The sequence below is a fragment of the Atractosteus spatula genome, chromosome 4 (assembly GCF_055471065.1).
Source record: "Atractosteus spatula isolate fAtrSpa1 chromosome 4, fAtrSpa1.hap1, whole genome shotgun sequence".
Classification (NCBI taxonomy): Eukaryota; Metazoa; Chordata; class Actinopteri; order Semionotiformes; family Lepisosteidae; genus Atractosteus; species Atractosteus spatula.
The window spans coordinates 60,825,219-60,851,010 of NC_142709.1; the positions used below are offsets into that span (position 1 = coordinate 60,825,219).

Consider the following 25,792-nt stretch of genomic DNA (forward strand, 5'->3'; position numbering starts at 1 on the left):
ACCATGTCAAAGTTTATGTAATTGAAAAAGAGTTAGTGCTTATTATTATTTAGCCAGTGTTCATACATTTTTCAGAATTTTATTGCTGCAAATACTTCATGTTGTAGTGTAATGTAATGATATCAGCAATCATTCATTATGTATTTTTCTTATCTTGTGATTGCTTGTGATATGAAATTACAAGTATAAAACTGAGCCCCAGGATACTAAGAATGGGGATACAGAACTTCGCATGCTTTCTTAATATTATGGAAATAATTCTACTCATATACAACCAAGTACTGCAAAAGGATTCACAAAACTATCTTAATGTAATACTGTACATTTTCTCTGATGTTCCCAAATATACTCCCAAATGCTCCCAAATGTTTCCAAATGTCTCCAATGTGTTTTTTTCTTCCCAAATGTTCCAAAATGTTCTCATGTTCCAGGTGGACTCAAATGTTTCTAATGTTCCAAAATGTAGCAAAATGTAACTTAATGTTCTCATATTTACCAAACATTTCAAATGTACATTACTGTTCATATAATGTACCAAATGTTGCCAAGGTAGCTTGTTACTAAATCTTCTCAAATATTACAAAATGTTCCCAGATCTTCCCAAATGTTCAGCACATTTTCTTTAATGTAACAATTTCTCAAATGTTCTGTAATATCCCCAAATGTTTTGAATATTCCAAAATGTTACAAGTTTTTCCCACATGTTCCAAAATGCTTCCAATTAGCCCATATACAGTATGTACTCATAATTCTGCCAAATGTTTCAAAATACACCTTAATATGACTTTCAGTGGAGAGGTTGTTAACTTATGATAGATGCAGGGTCAGATATAATTAACAATAGCAAGCCATTTGCAAGTAGGTAATGGTGAAGTATACCTCTGCTTTGCTTTGTGCAATGTTCTTTATTTCATTGTTGCTTTTATTGAAAAACACAGTGTCAGCCATGACAGACATCTGGAGTGCTGTGATAGGATCCTTCAATTTTCCATTGGGTTGAGTTTTCAGACACTGAGGTTAATCAGGGTCACAATCAAAGCACCCTGGCTGGACAGGCCTCGATGTTTTGTTTCAGATTATGCAGCTAGAGGCTTAAAGCTTGACCAGCTCATGACAGAATTTGAGCCAGTGTTTGAAAACACTGCTTGTAATTGTTGTTTCAAAAGTCACAGCAGGGTTATCTTGAGCCTCTCTGGGATGGACAGTGTCCAGCATGTTTTAGTGGACACCAATTATTTTTCCTCAGGACCATGAGAGTGTTGGCTGGTTAACCTTTGTGCATAATTAAGATGAAAAGGCTTAGAACATTTCCTTTCACATGCGAAGCAGAAGGTTGAATAAGAGCTAATAACTATGACGTGGATTATTTATGGTGGTACTAAATCTTAACATTGAGGCTGTTTTTCATTCCTCAGGTTTGCTCAGGAAACCTTTTTCTGGGGGAAAAAAAGATTTGCTTTTGTTGAACAAAGTCACACTCATGTTCTTTCATTTGTTTTGTAAAATGCTGACAAAGGGTGTTCTGTTCAGGCTCAGCGTTTGATATGGAGAAACCGCACAATCTTAGGTTCGTTAAAACAAACCTTTCTAGAAGTTTTAGAGAAGCACTACTGCTAAAATATGTATGGGAAATATATTTCTATGAACTCACTTCATTACAGTATGTGCTCAAAAGCATTTATCATGTCATCCTTTAGACGTGTAACACCAAAGTCCTCTTACTTGGTCTTTAAGGATCCCATGGCACTCTTCATAAAAGTATAGATGTAAACCCCTGTGCTCTGACTAAATCATACAATCTGGCCTTCCTGAAGTTCCCCCTTAATTCAATTGGTAAAACATTTTTCTCCATCTCATGTGCTGTGTGGTAAAGCTACTAGCACATATTTGTATCTGTCATGTGTCACCTAAGTGGATACTGGGTTGCAGTGATAGATGAAGTGATTCTATTTGAAGCTCATTGATATCTTACGGAAGAAAACAAGCTATAAAAATGCAAATAATTAGAATCTCCTTCTCTGCTTCTCTGCTTCTGCTTCTTATTTCTAAGGACATCCAATATCTTGATTGTTTTCTGCTAGCTTTTAATCAGTGACTTCTCCTTCACTGTGTTGATCTTTTCAAGATGTATTAAAGCACACATTAAATCTCTTCAAAGCCTGATTTATTCTTGATGTTAAAAAAATGGCATATTAACTTTGACTTTCCTAAGCAAACCTCTCCTTGGACCAGAAAAATGTAAGATGCGATAAAGACCATTTTTCTGATGACTTCTATCAGTAAAAAAAAAAATAATTGTTCAATATCTTGACAACTGGCCTTTGGAACCAATATACTGTAACATTTTTGTTGCTTTGTATTCTGTTTACATAAAGGCTTATTTTATCCAGTAACCAAGACCGTTACTAATGAGTATGAAGAGGCTGTTGTGTGTATATAAACGTATGTACAGTATATGCAATTAGTAGCAGCTGTGAGAATGAGATTTTTAATGATCTTGTTAGTCAGAATTTATATCATTTAAAATACCCCCACACACACATTGCTATTTTTGTTTACATACAGAACAGATGTGTTTTTGGGAAAGCTCAGCAATAACAAAAAAACATCAATCTGTTTTCAAAACATAGACTACTGCAGCAAGAAACATGACCTTAAAAGCAAATTTATCCAACTCTTAATCTGACACAACATACTATTATTAGGTTGAATAATATAGGTAACAGAATTAGCTGGAGAAAATGATGTGTTTATATATCAGAGAGAAAGCTAAGTAGCCAGTGTCTGTCTGCACCAGATCTGATTAACCCCAATCACTGGCAAGGGAGATTTACATCCACTCTAGGTTTTGACTCCTGCATTTGGATTTTATTATCGTTTTTTACCCACAGTGATATGAAAATCAAAAGTGTTGTCTTGTGTTAAATGTGTAGCAGATATCATGTAACTTGCTTTTATCAGCACCTCTCTGAGGTAAACAATTGAATTTTGTGACAAAAAACTCAGTGTATTTTCAGTAATGATGGTAAGGTTTATGGTTACAGGTTTTCCAGACTGAAGGAAAGTACCTTTTAATGGTCTTTAACAAAGTCCCTCTGGACGCAGAAAAAAATTATACCCTCCTGGTGACCAAAAATTTAAAAATGTTGTTTTCAGTGAGGCTCTGAATTTACCCGCCAGGCGACCATGTTCTCAATCAATATATGCATTGAAGTGTTTAAAACCATTATGTTTCACATCTCTCTCTTTAATGCAGCTTAATAATTTGTTTAGCAGAGTGAATATCCATTAGGATTGTGGCTTCTGTGCTCGACATCAAAGGCTATAAGAAATTAGAACAAATCACAGGGCATCTTCTAGCCAGTCAGTTGTGTTTCAGCACAGGTTCCAGACAAAACAGAAAGGACTGGGAATAGTGTGCTGAGCTGAGGGCTTCTTAACAAACACACACAGATGAGCATCTCAGACTCATAAGTGCAGTGTATATATTTTAAAAAAATATTTAAAAATCACATCATTACATGATGTCCCAATATTCCAAGTTGGCTTAACAATTTAAGAAATATTTTTCAGATTGTACAGTATTTCTAAGAAATATCCATGACTATTTGAAAATATGTAATATACAGCATGTCATATAAATGTGTTTTTACATAGCTTGATACCATTTTCCAATATACTCCAATGTAACTATTTAATAAAATATATAATGATTTAGAATCACATAATAGCACTATGCATACCTTTAGGGTAGGTTTAGGCTTGGAGTTGAGAGCTGCACTCTTAACAGAGCAGTTGCTTTTCGCTGTGGATTTATGGATTTGAGTTATAGGGGAAGAATAATTTTGTTCATGAGGCCGAGTGAAGAACTAAAAGGCTTTGAAATTTCTGGTGAAAGCTTAAAAGGTTTACTGAGCTTGAAAGTAAAAGCAGCTCTGCCAAACTCCAAAGAGAGTTTTGATACTGAAACGTGTAGTGGGTGAGGTGGGTGAAGCTTTCCTATTTTGTGACATACATTTTCTATCATAAGGTTTCAGTGGAGAAAAGGCTACTCTGATCTTTCTGAGCTGGTTGTGCTCTCTCTTCCTACCACACTCTTTGAACTACCTCCATTGACTGCAGTCTGTCTCTCTTAGGGAGACTCATAATCACCAAGCGTTCAGTGAACTACCTCTATGAATTTTGGTCCATATAAAGAAGAAAATATACATATATGTGAAGCCTGTGCTATGGGAAATAGCACAGGCTTCACATAAAACAAGTAAGTAGATTTGTTCATGCACACAAGGATAAATACAATATGTTTATTTCCTGTGTGATGTGTATTTTAATATTACTGTCTAAATTGCTTTTAAAGAACAGTCTGAAAATTGCTTTGCGGCAGCAAAATAAGACAAGTAAAAATGAAGAAAAAGTGCCCCTATGATAGGCAGGAAGTGTAGCCTGATGGTTAGCTCTACAGCTTCACGGCTCTTGGGTCCACCACCACCACCTCTGAAAGACATGCTGGCGTGTGTGTGTGCCCTGCAATGGACTGGCAACCGGCTCTGCCAAAATAGTCCTGCACTGTGCTCTGTGCCTCTGCGGTAGGCTTGGGGTTCACTGAGATCCTTACCAGGAATAAACTGCTTTCTGATAATGGATAGTCAAATGACTCTACAAAAAAAAACATAAACTGTGTTGAAAGAAAATAAACTTAAATGAAACCCTCCAGTAGTAGCCTTAGCCAAGCAGGAAATTGCTGTGGTTTCATGTAAGCAAACAATGACATTTTACTGTAAAGTACCTGTCAGTTACAAATGCATAGACACACTCCCAACAATTTAGATCGTTTTTAAAAATACCGCTGTTTTCTTGTCATTAATATGCATATATATATATAACACTTTGTCTATTCAAGCACATCAAGAGAAGTTGAGAACATTCTCTTCAGTTCATATTTGCAACAGGGCGTCTCAAAAGAGAAATGTATTGCTTTTAATATCCCAGCTGAATGATACCAATAAGCTTTTTTGGTTCTGGTAACTTATCTACTAGCTAATGGTAACACCTAAAAACCACAAAATGATAACAGGTTACAGCTGTTTGAGATAGCAAATGTGTGAAAATAGCAAAAGTGTCAAGAACAGGAAATTATTTGAAGAACAGTAGGTAAGCTAAGGTGAGTTTTAATTGTTTTAAAAATATATTTTTAAACCTGTTCTTTTACATGAAAAAAAATGCACCTATGCTTTATGTAATTAACAGGTCCCAGAAAAAAATTCCAAACCAGTGAAACACAGGTGTATTTCTGCAGATACTGCAGTGACAATTCAAACTAAAGAAATAAACAGCAAAAGAAAAAAAAGGACTGCTGAGGAAGCCTGCATCTGTCAAGAAAAAGGGGTGGCTGTGCCCACTAACACTTATTTGAGTAAACTCAATAAATATCTCCCAGGGACAGAGGGATGGACCTGGGATTCCTTCACTGTTATGGAGCTAAGGCAGCGAAAGTATTGTACACAGGGCTTTCCCACACTCCCAATCACCTTTTGTGGCCGTGGTCGGGTCGTGATGAATCAGGCTGCCTGTTATTCATTCCCACTTGTCTGGAGGCACTAAAGGAGGTTTCTTTTAGTGTCTATAAAAAAGAAAATGGTCCATATTAGCCACCTCCAGTCCGCTGGACATTGCCAGGTTTTAATATGATAAAGGCACTGCAAGCAAGCCCAGACTGAATGCCTTCCCAAACCCTTTCTTTTCCATAAATGCAAACACCAAGCTGTTTGCTATTAAGCCCTCCACCCTGACAATAGAGACATTACCACATGAGTGACTGGCTCTGAAAAGGGTGAATGCATTTAAGGACTCGGAAAGGCAGACGGGATATTCATCGTACCCCCGACCTTTACAATTCATGGTGCGATTGGAATCACCTGGACGATAGCAGGGATGGTCAATCAGCCTTTCCTCCAATAATATTTTGAACCACTGCTGCTGTCTCAGTACAGTCCTAAACCATAAGCCAGAAATTAACAGGGCATAGAACGGTGCAGATTAGGAAAAGTGCACAGCCTTATTTCACAATGAAAAAAAACAGTGTTGCCGCACTATGGTTTTTCAGTGAGTGTACTGATGACATTTGCTCTCTGTTATATTACTGAAACCATCCCTTGTGCTCTTATACATAATGTGCTAGCCTACTTCACAAACAAAAAACAAGTTTTCAACGTGGCAGCAGCCTGTTGAGACTTGCTCTCATTTTTAGGAAGCAGGTTGACCTCAAGGGTTAGAGGTGATGACTGAGAGACGGGAGGATCTTCCCAAAGGAAAGGAAAAAGAGAGAGTTAATGTCCCTGTCTTGTTAGAGTCTCTACTCTTGTCTAGTCCACCAAAACAGTTTTGGAAATGTTCCGTTCCTCTATAGGTCTTTCTTACATGCAAATTTGGGGTTGTAAATCATTCAGCAAATTAATGAAAAGACATTAAGAAAAACAGCTATAAATTAAACAACATAAATGCATTGTCTGGCTAATTTAAGCTTCATTTTAAAAGGTTTAAGTGCAGATATTATCACCATCATCACATCTGTACTAAAATAATTCAATTTCAGTAAATAATAGTTGCTTTTTGTGTGTGTGTGCATGTGTGTGAGTTAGTCCATGTGTGTATGTGAGAGAGACAGAATGATAGTCTCTAATGCCTTTTAGAACCTAATAAAAACTGAGATTAATTTATGAGAACAATTGATCAATATAAGGTTCTAAAAGTGGTTTTCAATTATCCTTTTTCATCAGTCAATTGCACTCAGGTGTAATCCTGATACACTCTATTAAACTCAATAAGTGAAGAAACATTATGTTTCTGAAAAAAAATGAAAACAGAGATATAACAATTGCTTTTAACATCCATTTTTCAAGTCTATTTCTTCTTTTTTGCTGTATTTGCTTTCTCCATTTTAAAACCATATAAAGCAGATCGTTATTGCACTGTAGCAGAAGGCTAGAAAGCAGGAGTAATCATGTGATAATATTGCTTTTTACTGTAGTGACAGCTATTGGCTCAACATCCCCCACTTGTGGCGACTATCTTAACATAGAAAAATGTACATTTTGCCCACACACTAGCTCTGTCTTTGTTTCATCTATTATAGAGAACCGTTAATAAAACTGTTAAGGCATTCCAAACCAAAAATCTCAGCAACAAAATTTATTTGTAATAAGACACTTTGTGGTTGCTTAAGTCTCCTACATCCACAAATCCATTTTTGTTGAAAAAAACCCATAAGAATCATAAATCTATCTCTGAGATAAGAGCAGTAGCATAGAATAAATAAGTCATCACTTAGGCAGTGAGCTCATTTTCAGGGGAGAGAGAAGAGATCTTTGGTATAGTCCTGCTAGGTGTATGGCTTAGACTGTATAAAAAAAGTATAACTTGCTGATCTTGAATTCTATCTTTACTCCGGCCAATGTTTTTCCCTGAAACTTTCGAAGCCATGGCACTACACAGTGCTCAACTACAGCAGGCAGACACTAAAGGTCTTCTTTTTAAGTGTCAAATTCTGGAGAATCAGGTTTCAAAGAGAAGCCATATAAGAAATGGAAATTTCCGAGGGGGCAGTATCTTTGAATCCAAATATGTTTCCCAGACATTTGAGGCCATAGAGGGGGCTATAAACTGGGGGTGTCTATTCCCTCTGATTTTTCCCTTGGTTCAAGAGTTGGGATGGATAATAACTGTAGAACTCACAGTTAATTGCGATCTAATGAGATCAGGAAACAAAGGTGGTAACCCCGCTGTCTCCACCAGAGAAGTCTAAATACTGTGCTCTAACGGAAAACACACATGATGTTTGTTGAATGTACTGCACCAAAAATGATAATTAAAAGAAAACAACAGTCGCATTTGCTTTATTCTAAATTGCATTCACTTCATATTGTACATACGGGATGCACTATAATACATGATTCACTTTTACTGCAAACCAAGATGTTTCATATGTACAGCTCTCTTGAGCTGACAGGGAGAAGTATTTGCAATTGACTGTTTTTTTCAATTTAGATGTCACAGGAGAACTCGTCATTTCTAATTTAAGATATCTTGAGGGCTTAGGTGCTTTGTCATACCTCGATTCAGTTGCACAGTCAACGTGAATGTTATTGGGACCTTGACTATTAAGTATGTACCCCCCAAAATACATGTACTGTATGTCTTTCAATCCATTAACTTCTATTTGAATCTCCCCAACACCATGCGAAAAAGAATAGTGCTCCATGGCTGTTTCTTCACCTAACCCGTCAGCCAGCTTTGGATGAATACTGGTTTATACATTTTTCATTATATGGTTCAAACGTTGGTGAGCCTGAAATAAATGTATTTCTCTCAGTCTGGTTGTCTGACAGGCCTTGTTCAAAGCAGATTATACATTCGAATTGTCTCATTCATGCTTCCCGTGACAGAAATCTGACACATAAAATAAAATATTCTTTTTGATTGAGGCTTATGGTTCTGTGTATGCGTGGGTTAGTCTAGAAGAAAAAAAAATGTTATGATTCCAAGAAGAAGATTGGTATTGATTTGACCTTCATCTTTAAATACCAGTCAATAGGATTATATTTAATGAACATTTTTCCTCCAGAAAAAAAAAAACTTGTTACAGACTACACATCATATGGTGCGTGCTGCGTAATAGAAGTGATTACATTGGACCTGTGTAGACTACCTGAGCAAAAAATACTCATGGGCTTACAGTTACTCCTCCAGCAGAGTGAGGTTATCTAAAGGACAAAGGAGTTTGTAATGAGACATGCACAGTGTACGATCATTTTAACAGCTCTTCAACTCCCATACAATGAATATAAAGATATTCCTGCAGAATTTCCATAATATGTATTTAATCAACAAATTATAAAGAGGTTATAAAAATGTGGTTTCAATGTCATGCCACTGGACAACAGCTCTAAATAGGTCATCACATTACAAAAGAGAAACGGATATAATGGATATATTAAACCAGGGAATATGTTAAGTATTATTTTCACTTCACAGCTCCTGTTGATTTGAATAAATGGAAGTCTTCACTGTATGATACTCTAGACCAAGCCTCTGTTCACTAGGGGTCTGGTCTGTTGCCTTCTCTGGGAAGAAGCATTATCAAGCGGGGGCCCATGACTTGCAAGCAGAAGGAAAACACTAAGAATGTCCAATACAGGAGAGGTTAATCTCCCGGAAACATAGTGTAACATAGTGTACCGTACCTTTATATCAATACCGTTATATCTTTATATTAAACCTATTCCATGTACAAATGTTTTTTCAAATTAATCTATTGGTTTGAAAAACAAGGTTTATATGTAGCACCATATACTCCTATATTTATTGTACTATTACATTCAAAGGTATTGAAAGACCTCAATTGCCATTTTAATACAGTATATTTTAATGAGTAGAACACATCTCATTCTTCGTTGTCTTTCTTTAATCCACCTATTTAAATAAGAAAGAACTAAAGACAGGTACGTACAGTACTGTACTGTACTGTACCATTACCTTAACTGTCTGCCAGTGGTTTAGTAATGCTGAATTCGTGTACTTTAGAAACAATGTTACTGCTTTGGGCTCAATTCAAAAGCTTTCTGACTAAAAAATCACGCACTGGGGAAAATATTAATCGGTTTGCTTCAGTGCTTTCTAACCCATGTTACTCTCCCCGTCAGCTGCAACTAAAAAGCAGCTCATATACTGGCTTATACATTTTTCATTATTTACTTCAGAGTTCGGTGTTCTTCGCGAACAGCTTTTGCCTCTTTTTGCCATCTATTACTACATCCATCGACAGCTTTTCAGAGATATCTTAAAACGATGTTTTTTTTTTAAGATAGAGCTATGCAAAAACAAATAAATGGGGATTATCCTAGATTCGGTGTTTCAGTTTAGTTAGAAATACTTTGGCGTAGTTTAAAAACAAAAATGAGGAACCTACAATATATATATATAACGTTATACTGTAGTCAACTTGTGCGCTTTATTTTATACTTCACATTAAAGATTAAAATATGACTGTATGGGTGGATATCTTCCATTTTAACCACAGTTCACTCCAGCATAGCCACCTGAGTAATTCTTTGAAAGCAAGCATTTGTAACGAGTGGAAACGCTGTGAACCTCTGGACACCCGGGATTATGTGTTTGTTTACTGTACAGTATTCACGGATTGTGAGGTATGATGTTTCAGAAATCAGACTCATCACTTGGCTGTTACACGGGTGGCTCGTCCGGACCGCTCTATGGCCCGGGGATGATGGAGCTCTCGAGCGTGCGCCTTTAACTCGGGATGCGACTCGATTCCCAGGGTCTCTCTTCCCTTCCCAGCCGCCCCGTTGTGATTGACAGATCGGGCTCTCGGTGGATCCTCCTTCCTTCTACCCGCTGCTCTCTCCTCCTCGCTCTTTTAGCTCAGTAACTTTGTACACAGGGATGCAGGCACACGGAGCAGCCTGAAAATGGCTTTCCTTTGGATTTATCCATCCCTGCTCACTCTTCATTTGTTTATACCGAACCAGGCCTTAAGGACTTATCCGGATAATGAAGGTAGGGCTCATTAGCAAATTAGGTTTCAATTGGGTGTAATTAGTAACTGTTTTTTTCTTGTACCCCCCCGCAATATTTTCAGTGCAGTCAAGATAATGTGCTTGATGTGAATTATATAAGGCAAGTGAAACAAGGAGCATGCATGGAAAAAATGCTCAACGTTTTTTTTTTCCAGGACACTCGTATTAAATTTTAATTGCATCTGCTCAAAAGTAAGGCAGCGTAAAAGGGATATATTTTCATGCTGCCGTACTTCTCAAGAGAAACTTACAAAGGCTTTGGCGATTTTGCGGATGCCTTTAAATACACCTCGTGAAAGTTTTGCAAGCTGTATAAATAATAATCAACGACCTTGATGCGGTGTCTAAAGTGAAAATAACTGGACGAACGAAATATCTATTTGGGTACGAAATGACATTTTTTTGTATATGTTACCTGTAAACTGTTTCCACAACACCTGGAGATTTTATTTAATCTCGTTAAGGGCAAGTGCTGTTCAAAGTGTTCAATTGTCGAAATTGCGTTCAGGTGACAACAACATAGATGCATTGAAGTTTATATGATGCGTTGAAATGATACAGTAAGTATACTAGGGGTAAAATAGAAACGGTAGACATCTTCGTTAACGTAATTTAAAATACTCGATAGAATTACAGTTAAATGTAGTGCAGAACAAGATGGGTGTATTAATATTACCAAAAATGTATTTGTGTTGAAGTTTCGAATTGGCTGTAATAGGAACATTATCAACTGAAAATTCTGTGTGGCATAATTTTACCTGAGCTCTTTAACCTGAAGGTTAGGCACATGGATTTTATTAATGCAGCTAGTGATGAAGTTCAGTAAAAGAGCGCTACTGTACGTGTTTTGATTGCATCCCAGTTTCTGATGCTGAAACTACAGATGAGCTCGCTTTTTGGGGGCATTCTTTGTAAAGCAGTGGTCTTGGATTGTTTTGGCATGGTCGAAATAAAATTATTTTGAACCTCCTATGTTCATTTTGAGACGAAGGTACACCTGATACTAATATAGCTAAGAATTAGCACGATGAATATTATAGTGTACGCTTTTTAGATGACATCTTGTGTCTCCTAAAATATTGCTTTGCAAAGCGCAGGTGAACTTAAAAGGCTGAGCCGCTTTTTCCAACGCAGGGAGCGTTTGTAATTTGTAATTTATCAGTTTTATACCAACTCCTCCTGGCGACACCGCTGCAACTAAAGATTGCAGTTTTATTGTAAAGCACAATATGCACTTAAGAGGAAAAATGTGAACGTCAAAGATTATTAAAAACAATTTTATGTTCATGAAAAGGTCTGAGCAAGTGTCACTTCAACTTGACACTGAAGTTGTATTTATGTTCATAGGAGGGAGTAGTTAAAAAAAAAACTCCAGATGTTTCATATATGATGCTTGTGAAGTGTTTCCGAACATGAAGCAGTCAGCTAGACTGAAACAGAAATGATGAAAACTATGTTTTTAAAAAATCCAAACTTACAACTTTTATAGTTTTAGTGTAATTTGTAATTGTAAATTCATCTATCTAATCTGCCTAATAGACCACTGTTCTGTTACTTTCCTCTATGGAGAAGCCATAGGAAGCAAAGATCCATTGTGTAGTACCAGATATATTTACATTTTTTCTCCGGCGTTATTAAATCAAGGCTTTATGGAAAGTTAAGGTTACTTAATACTGGCGTGTGAGATCTAGTTGTGCGATATCCTTGTTATTCTTATGAAAATCCATATGCTCAAATTAATTTTTTTTTACAAATACAGCCAAAACCTTTTCGTTTTTATAACCTTTGTCTTTCGAAAATATTTTATAATAGCACTAAAATGTGATTTATTAATTATGTAATTATCACGTGTTCTACGGTAGATGGCGCTCCAATAGTTCTTATTTGTATTTACTACCAGGTTTCATTGCCTCGCAATACCATATTTTGGTGTGACACGCACTGTGGCAGATTTTACTTGGTGGTGGAGGAGGGGGCAGCCAATTAAGAAGCTTAAAGATGTTCACACCTGGGTGAAACCTGTAATTTGCTGCATTCACCTTGGGAACGAGTACACCAGTGCCCAGAGTAAGCAGACACAGGTCATTCATTAATTAGATTGTACTCACAAAGCAGCGCACACAGAGAACCTTTAACAGTGTGACACTTAACAGTATATTTAAGGAATCCTTTTAATCCCATTTAAGATCCTTTGTTTGTGAAAATAGATTTCCATATAATGTTTGCCAGTGCATTTTGTCTACAAAGGCCACTTCCCTAATTGGTGTGATTCTTTACTGTGAATGTATTGATGACAAATCGACATCTAATGTAAGCAAAATAACTAAGGAATGCTTTATTCTCATTATGTCTATGTTGCTGCCAAAAACCGGATCCATGACTGTATTTACCTTGGCAGTTCTTCCTTAGTGGTAGCCCAGTGGCCAGACAGCTTGCTAACTTAGCTCCACACTTTTGGGTTCAATTCCAGCCTCAGGGGGCCAGTATTTTTTCCTCGTCCGTGTTAACATGGGTTCTAGCTGGTTGCTCCATTTTCCTCCCATCTCCCAGAGACATACAGTACAGCAGTGGCTAACCATGACTGGATATTCTGAATTCCCCTTTTCGCAATGGCCTTCTGATAAGACTGGTGTTCCATCCAGGAGAGGACCGACGTCCTGTCTTCTGCTCTGCGCTACAGGGGTAGGGTCCAGGTCCAGTAAGCGTTGCTATAACCGTTAGCAGGATAAGTGGACTATAGATGGATGAATCTTTGTTAGAATTAGCCGATTTCTTAATTGCTTAATTGAATTATCCTGTGGCGCTTGTCTATTAAACTGCTTGATTATAAGAAGTGGGCACAGAAGTTGTTCATTTGAACACTTTCACTATATCTCATCGCTCACTTTACCAAATGTGATTATATTATGCTTTCTATAGTGAAAAGAAGTCACCTACCACAAAAATATTATCCTGTTAAAAATGTTTTCCAAAACCCTTGTTTGTATAAAGAAAAGTCCATTTATCAGTCAACATTCTAACTAATGAGCAACTGTAAATCTGACCCACAGTTTTCCTATGAGACTCCTTCAGAACATACAATGTCTTGTTTGGGGCTTTCTACTATGCATTTTATTAAAATTAACACACTTAAAAATCCCTTTTAACTTCTGTTTAAACCAGTTTTTAAGCAGTTGCTGACAGAAGCTTCACTTTCTCCGTTCACCATCCACATTCTTGGGGTAAAAACAAAACCTAGTTGAAAATGAACTTGGATCCCTAAGGTTCTTGGGTATTCCACTCAAACACTTTGCAGTCGACAGCCTCCCTTGGGTTAGAATTCTCCCTGGGCAGCTGTGTTTGCAATTCAAGATTACTTTAATGTGTTGAGGCCGTTATTGATTCAGCTGCATGTAGCCAGCTTTCTCATTTAATGTGCTTTTTTAATAGCATGGATTCTCAATGCAGAATCTGTTGCAGAGCTCTTTAAGGTTCATTCCCATCAAAGCTGGACCGATGAAGGACAGCTTACAGGATAAAGTAGTCCAAGGGGAAAATCAGCATAGTCATTTTCATAAGTTACAAAGAGGGCCTGTGAAGAACATGCCTTTTTCTAAATGATGATTTCTCGTTATCAACTCATTTTTGGGAAAAAAAGATTCCTCATTTGCTGAGACGTCATACCTTTAAACAAGGAAATAGACGTGGTTGTCACCGAAAGCAGGTGCTTTTATAGTTTTCAAAACAGTTTTTCCTTTGAAAGGATATCTTCTAGGCTGTAGCCCAGCTCTAACAAAACATACAGAAGGTTGCTAAGTTCAATTAAACAAACAGGACTGTCGGAAGACGTCTTGGCGCACCCTCTGAAAACTTTCTGAAAACATCAGCAGATTCCCTTTTTCTTAGTTTTAACATAATTCAGAATTGTCTGCACAAGACAAAGTTCCCCATTGTTTTAATTGTTTTAACTTATGCTAGTTGTACTCATTGGCAGATCTAGATTTTAGCTACGGTGTGATCAATCAGGGTGATGTAATTAAACAGACTACTGTATATTCATCTTGTCTAATCTGTGACCTTGAACTAAAGAGCACATTGCTCAATTAATTTCCCCTAATCTTTATTACCCTTTTTTTGCTTCTTTTCTTTTTAAATACGGTATGTGTCTCGTAAATCTTCTTCGTAAAGAGGGATAACCTTTCTTGTGATTTAAGACATTTCTTTGCATATTTTTGAAGTCTGTTTGGCCGTCTGTGCTGACGCTATGGATGGATACAGAAGAAGAATGTCTCCACCTTAAAGAAGAAAAGGAGGCTATGACACAATCCTAGTTCTGAATCTTACATTCATAATTTACACACTGCACCCAGTGAACATGCCTGGCTTTATCATTCAATCCGAAGAGTGAAAAATAGCTGAGTTCAGATCAACAATTCTGGGATTAAAACTTTTTTTTCTCGCATTGTAAAATTAAAACATTGTAGAACTGACATTTTGGATGTCATATATGAAACACACCAAGTCTCATTAGCTCTTATACTTGTACTTTGCGAGGTGAGAACTTCATACAGTATGTCATTGGGAAATTGTCTAACACTTTATCTTTAGCACAGGTATATTATATTATAATTTCTCAATACAAGCAAGCAAAGGTAATGATCTAAGATCTAGTTTCCATTACTCTTACTTCTCTTTTACAGAGTTTTAATTGAATCTAGCTTTTTGGCTAAGATCCTCATTATTTTCAAACAGAATTGTTTCTTATGATTTTATTTAAGGTAGAAGAATTAGACCATTTGGTTTTGATGTAACTAATTCTGAAAGTAACTGTGGTAAGTAGCATTGCAGCTTTTATGCTCATTGTTGCTCTCGGTCAGTGTAGTTCTGATGCTGCTGCTGTAGGGTGAAAGTAGTAGCTATTTTCTGCTTTAGCCATTTTGCGAAAGATCATTTACAGTATACAGGAGACATTGAATAAGGGGAATTGTTGGGGGTGTACTTTGTAAGCATGCGTGTGCAGCAGTATAAATACCTTTACAAAGGTGGAAACATTAGCACAAATGATTTTAAGATAGGGTTGTTCGTTCCTTTATAGCAACAGAATTTCCATTTTGCCATTAAAGCATTCTTCTTCTCTATTACTGCATTCGTATATTTTGTGTAAAATGTATATCTAAATCTCCAGTCATTTTAAATTTAATATGAAAGTAGTGTGACACATGACAGTATAGATATACTTTGTGGTGCCTTTTACACTGTGAGAATACTGTAGATAACAGCCAGTTGTCTGTTTTGTAATGAGCTGTCTAGTGACTCAGAGGTGCTGGACAGTAGTGTATAACTTCTTTCCAGCAGTGAACTTGTTTCAGAAATTGCAGCAGCAGCCTGGTCTCTGTCATTACAACAAGCAGGTGTAAGTTGCATTAGACAGTGCTGATCTGTACTGAATATTCCTTAAGATTTCTTTTGTTGTACTACATGAGAGCTTAGGTGGCTGAAATAACGCATGATACTGAAATCACAGTAGGAATAGGACTAGTCAACCCACAATGGTAACTTCTAAATTTAATATTTCATGGAGATTTTTTTTAAATAAGAAAAAGAGGTTAAGTATTTATGTATGTTAAACTTCTCTTTAAACACGAAGCGGTTTCCTTGCATTTTTGTTAAAGTAAGCATTTATTGTACACAAACAGTACATCTCAAGTTTGCTCTTTTCAGATTTTATGATTTCTGTATCCATTTCTGATTTCTAAGTCACCAGTAACCAGATCATTTATATTCTTTTTCCAACCTTCTAGTTTGGATGCATCAATTTCCCTTATTAACAGTAAATACAGTAACATTGCTTAAAATGCTTGCTAGTAGTCTTTAAAATCAGCAAAGAAAATGTATGTTTTAAATCTTTGGAAGGCAGACTTCTTCTCATGAATTAGTCTGAGGTATAAAATCCGTTTATATACAATTACAAGTACAGATTGTTTTCTTAAAAGTAATATGTGCGTTCATCTTTACAATTTCCCTGTCCCTTTTAGTTAAATTCATGAAAGTTAATATTGAAGATCAAGTGAAAGTGAAGAAATTCTATTGTGAGTCTGTGAATTGCATAAATGACCAAAGCTTTACCTTTCTTTTACTGAAATACTGTATGTTTCTTCTCTGGGTTTGATCACACCTGAGAACCAAATCCATTCTGTTTCAAGACAGTGTCCTCTGTGGTGCCAGTGTCAGGTGTTTAGGAGCAGTTGCAGTAATTGTTTCTGTGATGTTGGTGAATTCCCAGTTGGTGGTTCGGAGACAAGATGACCTCAGTTCTGTCATGTTCATCCTTCCAGCTATCCAGCTATCCTCAAATGACTATTTTTGCCATTCCCCATGGATAACGAATAAAAGTGATTTCTGTATCCATTTCTGATTTTCAAGTCACCAGTAGCCAGATCATTTATCTTCTTTGTTGCCCTTCTAGATTTCTTTTTTGTCTTGTATGATATTGAAGGTAAAGGACAATATAATATATTTTTGGAGTACACTTTTAATCATGAGGATCAAATGAAAAGATCTGCATTCATTTAATTATCACTTTAAATGGGATAAATTATTTGAACTGAAATACTGTACTTGACTTTCGTTTCAGTAGTTTCCATGCAGAGGTACAAAGATGCATGAACACTTCTCCAATTAACATACAGTACACTGGATTAACTTCAAAGATGCCCACGTCTTTGTCTGAACTCTGCACTTAAGACAATACTACAGTACAAGTAATAGGTTTATTCCATGCTGAAAAAAAGAAGAAAGAGAACAACGTTTTGACCGTGGAGCCTTCTTCAGGTCTTCATACCTGAAGAAGGCTCCACGGCTGAAACGTTGTTTTCTTTCTTCTTTTTTTCAGCATGGAATAAACCTATTACTTGTTCCTTTGCAGCCTACGCATGCTGACGCAGCTACCCACCTGAACTACTAATACTACAGTATGTCTGAGGTCCTTGACAGCCTCTTAAAAGCTTATCATCTTGACTATAAGAATTGTGATGAAGTAATACTATAAGATACCACAAGGATGTTGGTGGTTATGAATAAGTGTGCTCAGTATACAGCATATTACTGTACTGTATATCACAGCATTGTTTTTACACACGTTTTTACTTTCTGAGATGGAGATGTTCAGATTAGATTCCAGAAACCCCAGCAGAAATAATAAATATTGACTCCAACATCTCTCTGAAATGATCCTCGGTGTTTCTGAAAAAAGATAGTACCTCCCATACCACACCCTTTGTGAATTTTATCATCCTTACACTTAGTTTTAACTGAAGTAAGGAGAAAAAAACAGTTTTACTTTCTCTTACTGCTCTAGGTAAATTCTGATGAATAACAGAAAACCCAGTATTAGGTAGTATTAGGAGGCTTTGGAATGCTTTACTTGAATGGTACAAATAATGTCTACTTTTAATGTGTGCTACTGTTTCTGTGCAGAAAAAGGCTCTGTTTCACAACCTGTTTTGTTAGGTTTTGCTCTTCAACATGCGGCATGAAAATGTTTGTGCATCAAATTTATCAGTGCCTCTAGGTGCCATTCATAAAAAGGATGTCTCAAACAAATAGCTCTATTTTTCCAGTAACAAGTGCTTAAATATGTCAGAGGCCATTATAATCAGAGAGAGGAAACGTGTCTCAGAACTATTCAGGTGTTAAAACAACAGCTCTATTAGACTCGGAGCCCCAAGTAGCAGCATTTATATTCTGACAGACATTTTTTATTATGAAATTGGCATCTTTAAGAACATCTTTAAAGGCAAGTTTTGGTTCCACAGTTTTGAGTATTTCCATATGTTATCATTTTAATTACTGTGTTCTAATATTAGAATACTGTCAATTTCACAGATCAACTGTTATCCTTGAGTCATTTACCATGTTTGCTGAAAATGGCAAAAATGAACCACAAGCTTCTAGCAACCAGGCTGGGGCAAGGAATAAAATGTATTTAATAAAGGAGAAATCCCCTAATACTAGGCAGAACAGTCTCTTATATTACATCCCTATCAGAGTTCATTATATTTCACTCCAAACATGGGCTGCAGGGAGAGGAAACTCTCAGGGATGAAGCCTTCCCTTTTTCGTTTCAGTTCAAATTAAAACTTGTGAAAATACAAATTAGAAAGGAGTGTGCCACAGCACCTCATGGATTTGTGGTAATCATTTTTTTCTGTAGACTGATCAGACACGCAGATTTAATTGTAGTCAATATTAGACTTGTGAATTTTTTTTTGTACACTAAATGTGTTTCTTCAAAATCAGCTTTGGTTTCAAGTTTCCAAAGACCTTTCAAGACTCCAGTTTTTGTTTTGTCTTTAAGACATATGTGACAAAAGCACTCATATGTGAAGTGTGGGCTACAGGGAAACAACCTTTGCTGATCTTTCTGAGCAGCTGTAGTTACAAATATGTGCTCATGTACTCGGTAGCAGAGACAACATTAGCATTGTTAAACCATTTTGCCTTTTCAGTAAAGTGGAATGGAAACTTACTTAGCAGAAGTTTGTATGTTTATGTCAAGCAGTTTTTAGTCCAAAAAGTGAGAAAAAATCAGTTTATATCGGCCTTGATTTGCATTTGGTGGCGGACAAATGAATCATTCTGCAATTAACCTCTAGCTCCTTAGAATCTTAAAAGCTTTAAATCCCCAGCGTAAAAGAAGCCAGAATCAGTCGAAAGTTTAAATTAATGGCTGAAATTCTGTGCCAGTCAGCAGCAGCACCTTCAGTCGAAGACGAAGAGGTCACCGTATCTAATTGTGAGAAATTATAAGGCACTTGGCTTATGAACAGATATTTGCAAGGGGATGAGTAAGTGAATGCAAGAAAGAAAGCTTGTTATTGTTAAAGGGCTTGAATGAATCCACAAGGAAATTGTTACTAGTGGTGGAGTTCAGCATCTGGCAGCAGATACATGATTTCTCTCGACACTGAGAGAAGTGAGTAAATGTATTGCTGTGGAATTGACTCGTATGTTCAGAAGTATGGGTATGTAAAACAGCATTTTTGCAGCTACTTTGAAACTGTATGCAGGGCAGCATCATAGTGACAAAAATTATGTTAAATCTCCTTCTGCCAAAGGTCTGAAATCCAAGAAGTTGCTCCACTCACACCAAGATGTCTTCGTTCTGGTTTTGGAGTTGGTAGTTTTAATACGGTTATATACATTTTTGTGAATGCAAATGTTCAGATTTTTAATTATTTCGTCTCCTGTTGCTCTTAATTGCCATGTTGGGTCTGTGTGTTTGAAAGAAAGCTATACATACAAATCTTTTTTGTTTCTTTTTTCTTTATTGCTCTATTTTAGTTCCACTTCACAAATTAAACTTATTTCATTACAGGTACCTTATTTTTTAATTGAATGACCTACTACTTTTAATGAATTAGTATTAGAACTGTAATTGTATTAAAAAAATAGCTGTGGCTAAATAAATCTAATTTATATTACCTTCAATTAACCTAGATAAATGTACAGCATTGAAATTTAAATTGAGTAGCTCTCCAATTCAGAACAGAAATATATAGTTTGCATAGTATTTAAAAAATTCTCTGTCTTACTGCAGCTTTGTCAGCAGAATGACTTCTGTGACTTTTCTTACTGGTTGTGTGGAATGATCTAGTCCTTTTTCAATGACTGAATTCTTACCTATCGATCTACAAGTTGGAGGGAGAGAATACACCCAGAATACTAAAATGGAAAGACCAAGGAGCGGACATCTACAACAGCCTTTTGTAGAAAGCTTTTGTAAAGTCTTGCAATTGCTGTGATATTGTGAAACACCTTGACAGGTAGACTAAAGAGGCATTACCTGGGCAAGGCTGGGGATTAAACTAGGATGTGTGAAACTGCAGATGTGAAAGTTTCACAATCATTGTTTTTTGTTTTCTCAGCAGCTTTTCCTTGACTTTTTCAGTAACTGTCATATGAATGATGACAATAAGCAGTTGTTAAACCAATGGGTTCTGAGTACCTTGTGTCAGGAAAAAAACAACATCTGGTGTATTATGCAACACAGACTACATCATTGGTCAGTCTTCAGGATAATTACCCTGTGTTGTGAGTAGATCACAGTGAGAGTAAGGTTTGTCTTGCCAAACATCCACTATTAATAAGAGCTGAGGAATACACAGGCAGCCAGCAGCTATATCACCCTGCAGCTCTCAGCCGGCTACCCACTGAAGCTCAGCAGGGTTGAGCCTGGTCAGTACCTGGATGGAGACCTCCTGGGAAGCTATGGTTGCTGCTGGAAGTGGTGTTAATGGGACGAGCGGGGGGTGCTCACCCTGAAGTCTGTGTGGGTCCTAATGCCCCAGTATAGTGGCGGGGACACTATACTGTAGTGGGCGCTGTTTTTTGGATGAGACGTTAAACCAAGGTCCTGACTCTCAGTGGTCATTAAAGATCCCCGGGCATTTCTCGATAAAAGTAGGGAGTTATCCCCCCTCGGCCTTAATGTGGCCTCCAGATTGTCCCCATGTATGATTGGCTTGCACTTGCCTGCGATGGACTGGCGTCCTGTCCAGGGCGTACCCTGCCTTGTGCTCGTTGCTTGCCGGGAAGGCACCAGCTTCCCGTGACATTGTTTGGTATAAAGCGGTTTGGTAAATGACATGACATGAATACATGATACCTGGTATCATACAAGGTTTCAGTTCCATTGAGTATCTACTTCACTGTGTCCTTTGATATAAACAACATTCAGATGCATGACTTTACATAAAAATGTTTCTTTTTGTTATGATAAGCTATTGGTATCTCAAAATGTCTCAAAATATAGTGAACATGAAGCTTGCCTTCTTGACACTGTCATTTGTTTCATTCTGCCTTGAAAAGTAAAACACATTTTTATTGCTATAATAGTAACGAAACAAGCCCAGGATAAAGAATACTCAATTGATCTCAATCACATTGACATGTATTTGAAAGTTTCAATAGACGAATTCAAAATCAAATCCCTTCGCTACACGTAGTTCAGAAACTGGTGGCCAACAGACTCAATTGGCAGTGCAATATTGATGGTGTTCTAAATTGTGAATGTGAGATCCTTTTTCTAAATATGTACAGTAGTTGAAAGACAATAGAATGAACTAATAAGCTATGTCATGATGGCCTATTCACTTGAATACTTAAAATAAATAGCATTCTTTGATTAATAAGGTACTAGAGTCAAATGTTCAAAAATCGCTAAATGACCAAATCTAATTTAAATCCTCTTTCATAGTTTTCAGCAGGTACAGTAGTATTTGTTGTTGGAAGAGTTCAGGAAGAGACCACTGAAAAGTTTAGGGTATGACTAGCTAGCTTTTACTGATGGCTTTAATATGAAGGGTCTTGATTGCTTTATTAAATACAAGTCTTAATGTAATGCACATAAGCCAGTTTTATTTTGAACTGATGCCAATGAATGATTTGCTAAAGAGGTTGTTGAAGACAAGAGTTAGTCATGAAAAAGACTATTTATAGACACCCAGTAAATTAGATAAAACAACTGGAAGACATCTTCCACATTTCATGTGCATGACATAAGTCCAGTCATAATTTTTTATAATTATTATACCTGCTTATGACAAACACAGGATTATTGAAAATAATAAATATACTTCAAGAGATGGACTCAATAATGTGGTGCTTTGTATTTTTTCTGTTTTTGGGAGGAATATTATCTTTCTCTTGTAGAATTGTTCTATATTATCTACCCTTGTTGTTTGCTCTGAAGATGTAAAAACACTGTGTAGTAAGAATGATCAATAACTTTCTGTTTCTTCTAAATTTGATACTTTCAGATTTCAAGCTGTATCTTTAGGGAACACTACATGATATCTGTTTATCAATGGAATTGTAAGCAATTATCATCATTCTAGCATTTCAGATAATTTTCTATAAAAAAGATGACTTGTGCAAATCTGAAAGTCATCATCTTTTTAAGTAAAATAAGCGCTTATTGTCTCACGAGAACAGAAATTGGTACCATACCTGGGACACTTCACTCTTGGTTTGTAAAGAATATACAGTACATTGGAATTTGTTTTAAAATTGTAATATTGATGCTTCATTATATACTGTATCAAGCTGAGTTCCATTAGGGTTTTATGTTCAATTGAGCTTCATGTTATGATTATTAGATAATATTGAATGTGATACACGGCAGACTGACTAATGGACAGGTCTTTATCTCCAAGTGAAGGGGTTTGCGTCTGGTTTAAGTTACAGTAGCAATGCGTTTTAAAGACTTGGGTCATTCCCTTGAGAAGTACCTTTTTTTGTTGGCCTTTCTCTACACTGAACTGTATTGGTACAGTTGGAGATAAGGGGCACAAGCTAACGAAAAAGGACTCGTATTTTGAAGCAACAAAATCACAATTAAAAAGAATTTTACTCGTATTTCGTATTAATTTCAAAATATTGATGACTAACTACAAATATGTTTCCGTGATAAAAGATGTCTTAAAATCACCACTTCAATATGTGCGTTTCTAAAGCAATATGAGCGATCTAAGAGATTTTGAAAGAGGTCAAAGTGTTGCCACCCATATTGCAAGTGCATCGGTCACAGAAATAGCAAAATTATTTATTGTGTCAAGGGAAACAGTATCAAAGATCATGATGGCATACACCAAAGAAATGAAAATGACATCAGAAAAAAGGAATAGTTTTCAAAGTTCAAAGTTCCCTGACAGGGATAGATGGACACTTACTGTAACTCATTGGGTTCGGTTATTACTATGCATGTGAGAATTATGGCCGAGAAATATGAAGCCATTTTAGGTCCACCCTATGGTGCAGACATTGTTTCATGAAGATGTTCCCATATTTCAAGATGAAAATGCCCCTTAATGACTCAAGTCTGGTTTCAATAACACCTGTATGAGGTCAAACACCTTCCAAGGCCTTCCCAATCACCAGAGCTAAACATCACTGAACTCTTATGCGAAGTTCTGGAAGAGAGCAGAGAGCAGAGTGGATTTCCTTCAATTCTCAAAGAACTAGAGGCATTGCTTCTTGAAGAATGGTCTAATATCCCACTAGAAACAGTTCAAAACTTGTGTATCAGAATTCTAAGATGGACTGAAGCTGTTCTGAAGGCCAACTCAGCTCTTTACAGTTATTGTAAAAAACATATTCATATACTGTATTGCTTGGTGTTGCCATTGTTTTGTCCACCTCCCTGTATGCAATACAGTTCAAGTGTTTCACAACTTTTTACAGCAGGCCTGCTTCTCTAGGCAAAAGGTTTTACTCATGGTTTAACAATGTAAATAAGAGGAGTATAATTGTATTTTAAATGGGTAAAATAGTGGAATTAGCTTCAAGGTTCAGACTAGGAGATTTTTTAGATTCCTTAGTCTACAGAAGTGGCTCTGCACCCCAGAGTTTAATTAGAAGATATGTGTATATTTGAGGTACAACAGTAGCTGATTCGCCGTTATTCTGGGCAAGGTTACGATATATTTAAGACGTATCCAACAGGTTATACCCTCAGGAACCCATTTGCTGCAACTCCGATGGAATGCCACTGTTCTGCTGCAGTTCAAGGATGGTTAGAAAGCAAGCGAGGATCTTCATGCCTAGGCTGTGTGAAATTAACATTTCTAACCTCACTGGTCCTAATACAAGTTGCCTTGTGTGTTTCTTTGTAGAACTTCTGTCATTGCTGTGCGACACTGAAATGTGGATTTGACACAATCCCTCGCCTTGCAAGGAGAAAACAAATATGTACAGTAGCTAAGTGGATAACACTGAGCTATGTGTTGCTTTATTGCTCATCTACTGTAGCATAAGGATTCTTTAAACAGCTGTAGAAGAGGTGTTCAGTTTTTAGAGAAATGACTGTTGACCTTAGTAGTGCTGGTGCAAAGTGGGAAACGTGCTATAAATGTCAAGATATCAGCATTGTAACCATGGCCATGTGGTATTGAATAGGGTGAGGTTCGACCACGTTAGTTGCAGCTTGTTTGGTTAAACATTATTAAATGGCTTTCCTTTACACATACAGGTGCAGATTAAGCTTCTTTTGTTTTATTTAAAATATATTAAAAAAGAAGAAATCACTCGGTTCACATTTGTTCACGTGAGACGGTGCCCTTTTTAATGTGGCTTTAACTATTCCCTTTTCCCAATGAGATGAAGCCTGGCATTTCTGGAGCTTTGAAACAGGAGCATAACAACAATCCCCCCTTTCCCCAAGAGGTCTCTTCACCTTCTGTTTCAGCAGCTGCCTTGGCCATGTGCTTCTGCAGTTTCCTGCTTTATCTCATCAAGACTCTTTCAGGAGCCACTCAGGCCTCTCATACATGCTGACTGTCCCTGGACTGGGGGGGGTTCTCAACTGATGGCATGCTCGTTTCTTAATTTTCCAGCTTTTTCAGTGATTGCTGAGTGGGGTGATGATGAGGGGAGGGGGGTTGTTGGTGTATTTTTGTTGCAACAGACCTGCAAACCGTGAGACACCTTAGTCTGTGGTTACATTGTGCGTCATGTCAGCGGACTGTTATTAAAAATGGCAGCTGGATTTTTTTACTATGTAAATATTGTGACAACCTCAGAAAAATGAAAGCCTTCCTTGACAGATATCAGTATTTAATGTTGTCCATCTACAATTAATAAAAGGAACAGATTCAGATTTGCTCATTGTGTTCTTGTGGTATACTCATGAAAGTTTGAGACTAAACAAATATTTAATGCATATTTTATACAAATGGTAACTTCTTGATACAGTTAGTAGGAACTATACATATTTTTATTGAATATAGTAGATTACCCTTTCAGACCCAGCATTTTCTGTTTTGGATTTAATCCTTTTTGGACAGTGAAATATCCTAATAAGTCTCAGACATATTCTCATAAATAACACATAAACAAATTAATAAAACAGAAAAGGTTGTTTTTTGTTAGAAATGCCATGGATTTAAAGCCGAAAAAGAAATATTTCAATTTTGTTTCTGTTTCAGTTTTTGTATTGTCCTGGCCCGTGCTTCAGCATCATATAAGGAGATGGCTCCGAGTCTTTAAACTGAACATCTGCAGATTGGATGTAATTAAAAATTAATCACTCGTGGTGCAGAAGCTTAATTGCTTTGGAATAGACCTCAAAGTGGGAAGTACAGTTCAGAGACCTGGGGAAAACTAGCTTTAGATTTTAACTTGCCATTTAGCCCCCCTTTTAACCTTTTGTGTCTTGAGTGGCT

The 25,792-nt window shown here is 36.8% G+C and overlaps 1 protein-coding gene across 1 annotated transcript in view; it reads left to right on the top strand.

The window, feature by feature from the left end:
- The first annotated feature begins 10,454 nt into the window (after positions 1-10,454).
- epha4b (eph receptor A4b) overlaps positions 10,455-25,792 on the top strand; it is a 105,874-nt gene continuing 90,536 nt past the window's right edge. Inside the window, exon 1 of the mRNA XM_088913298.1 lies at positions 10,455-10,572. Coding sequence (XP_088769424.1) covers positions 10,485-10,572 — 88 coding nt within the window. The 5' untranslated portion in view covers positions 10,455-10,484. The remainder of the gene's footprint in view (positions 10,573-25,792) is intronic.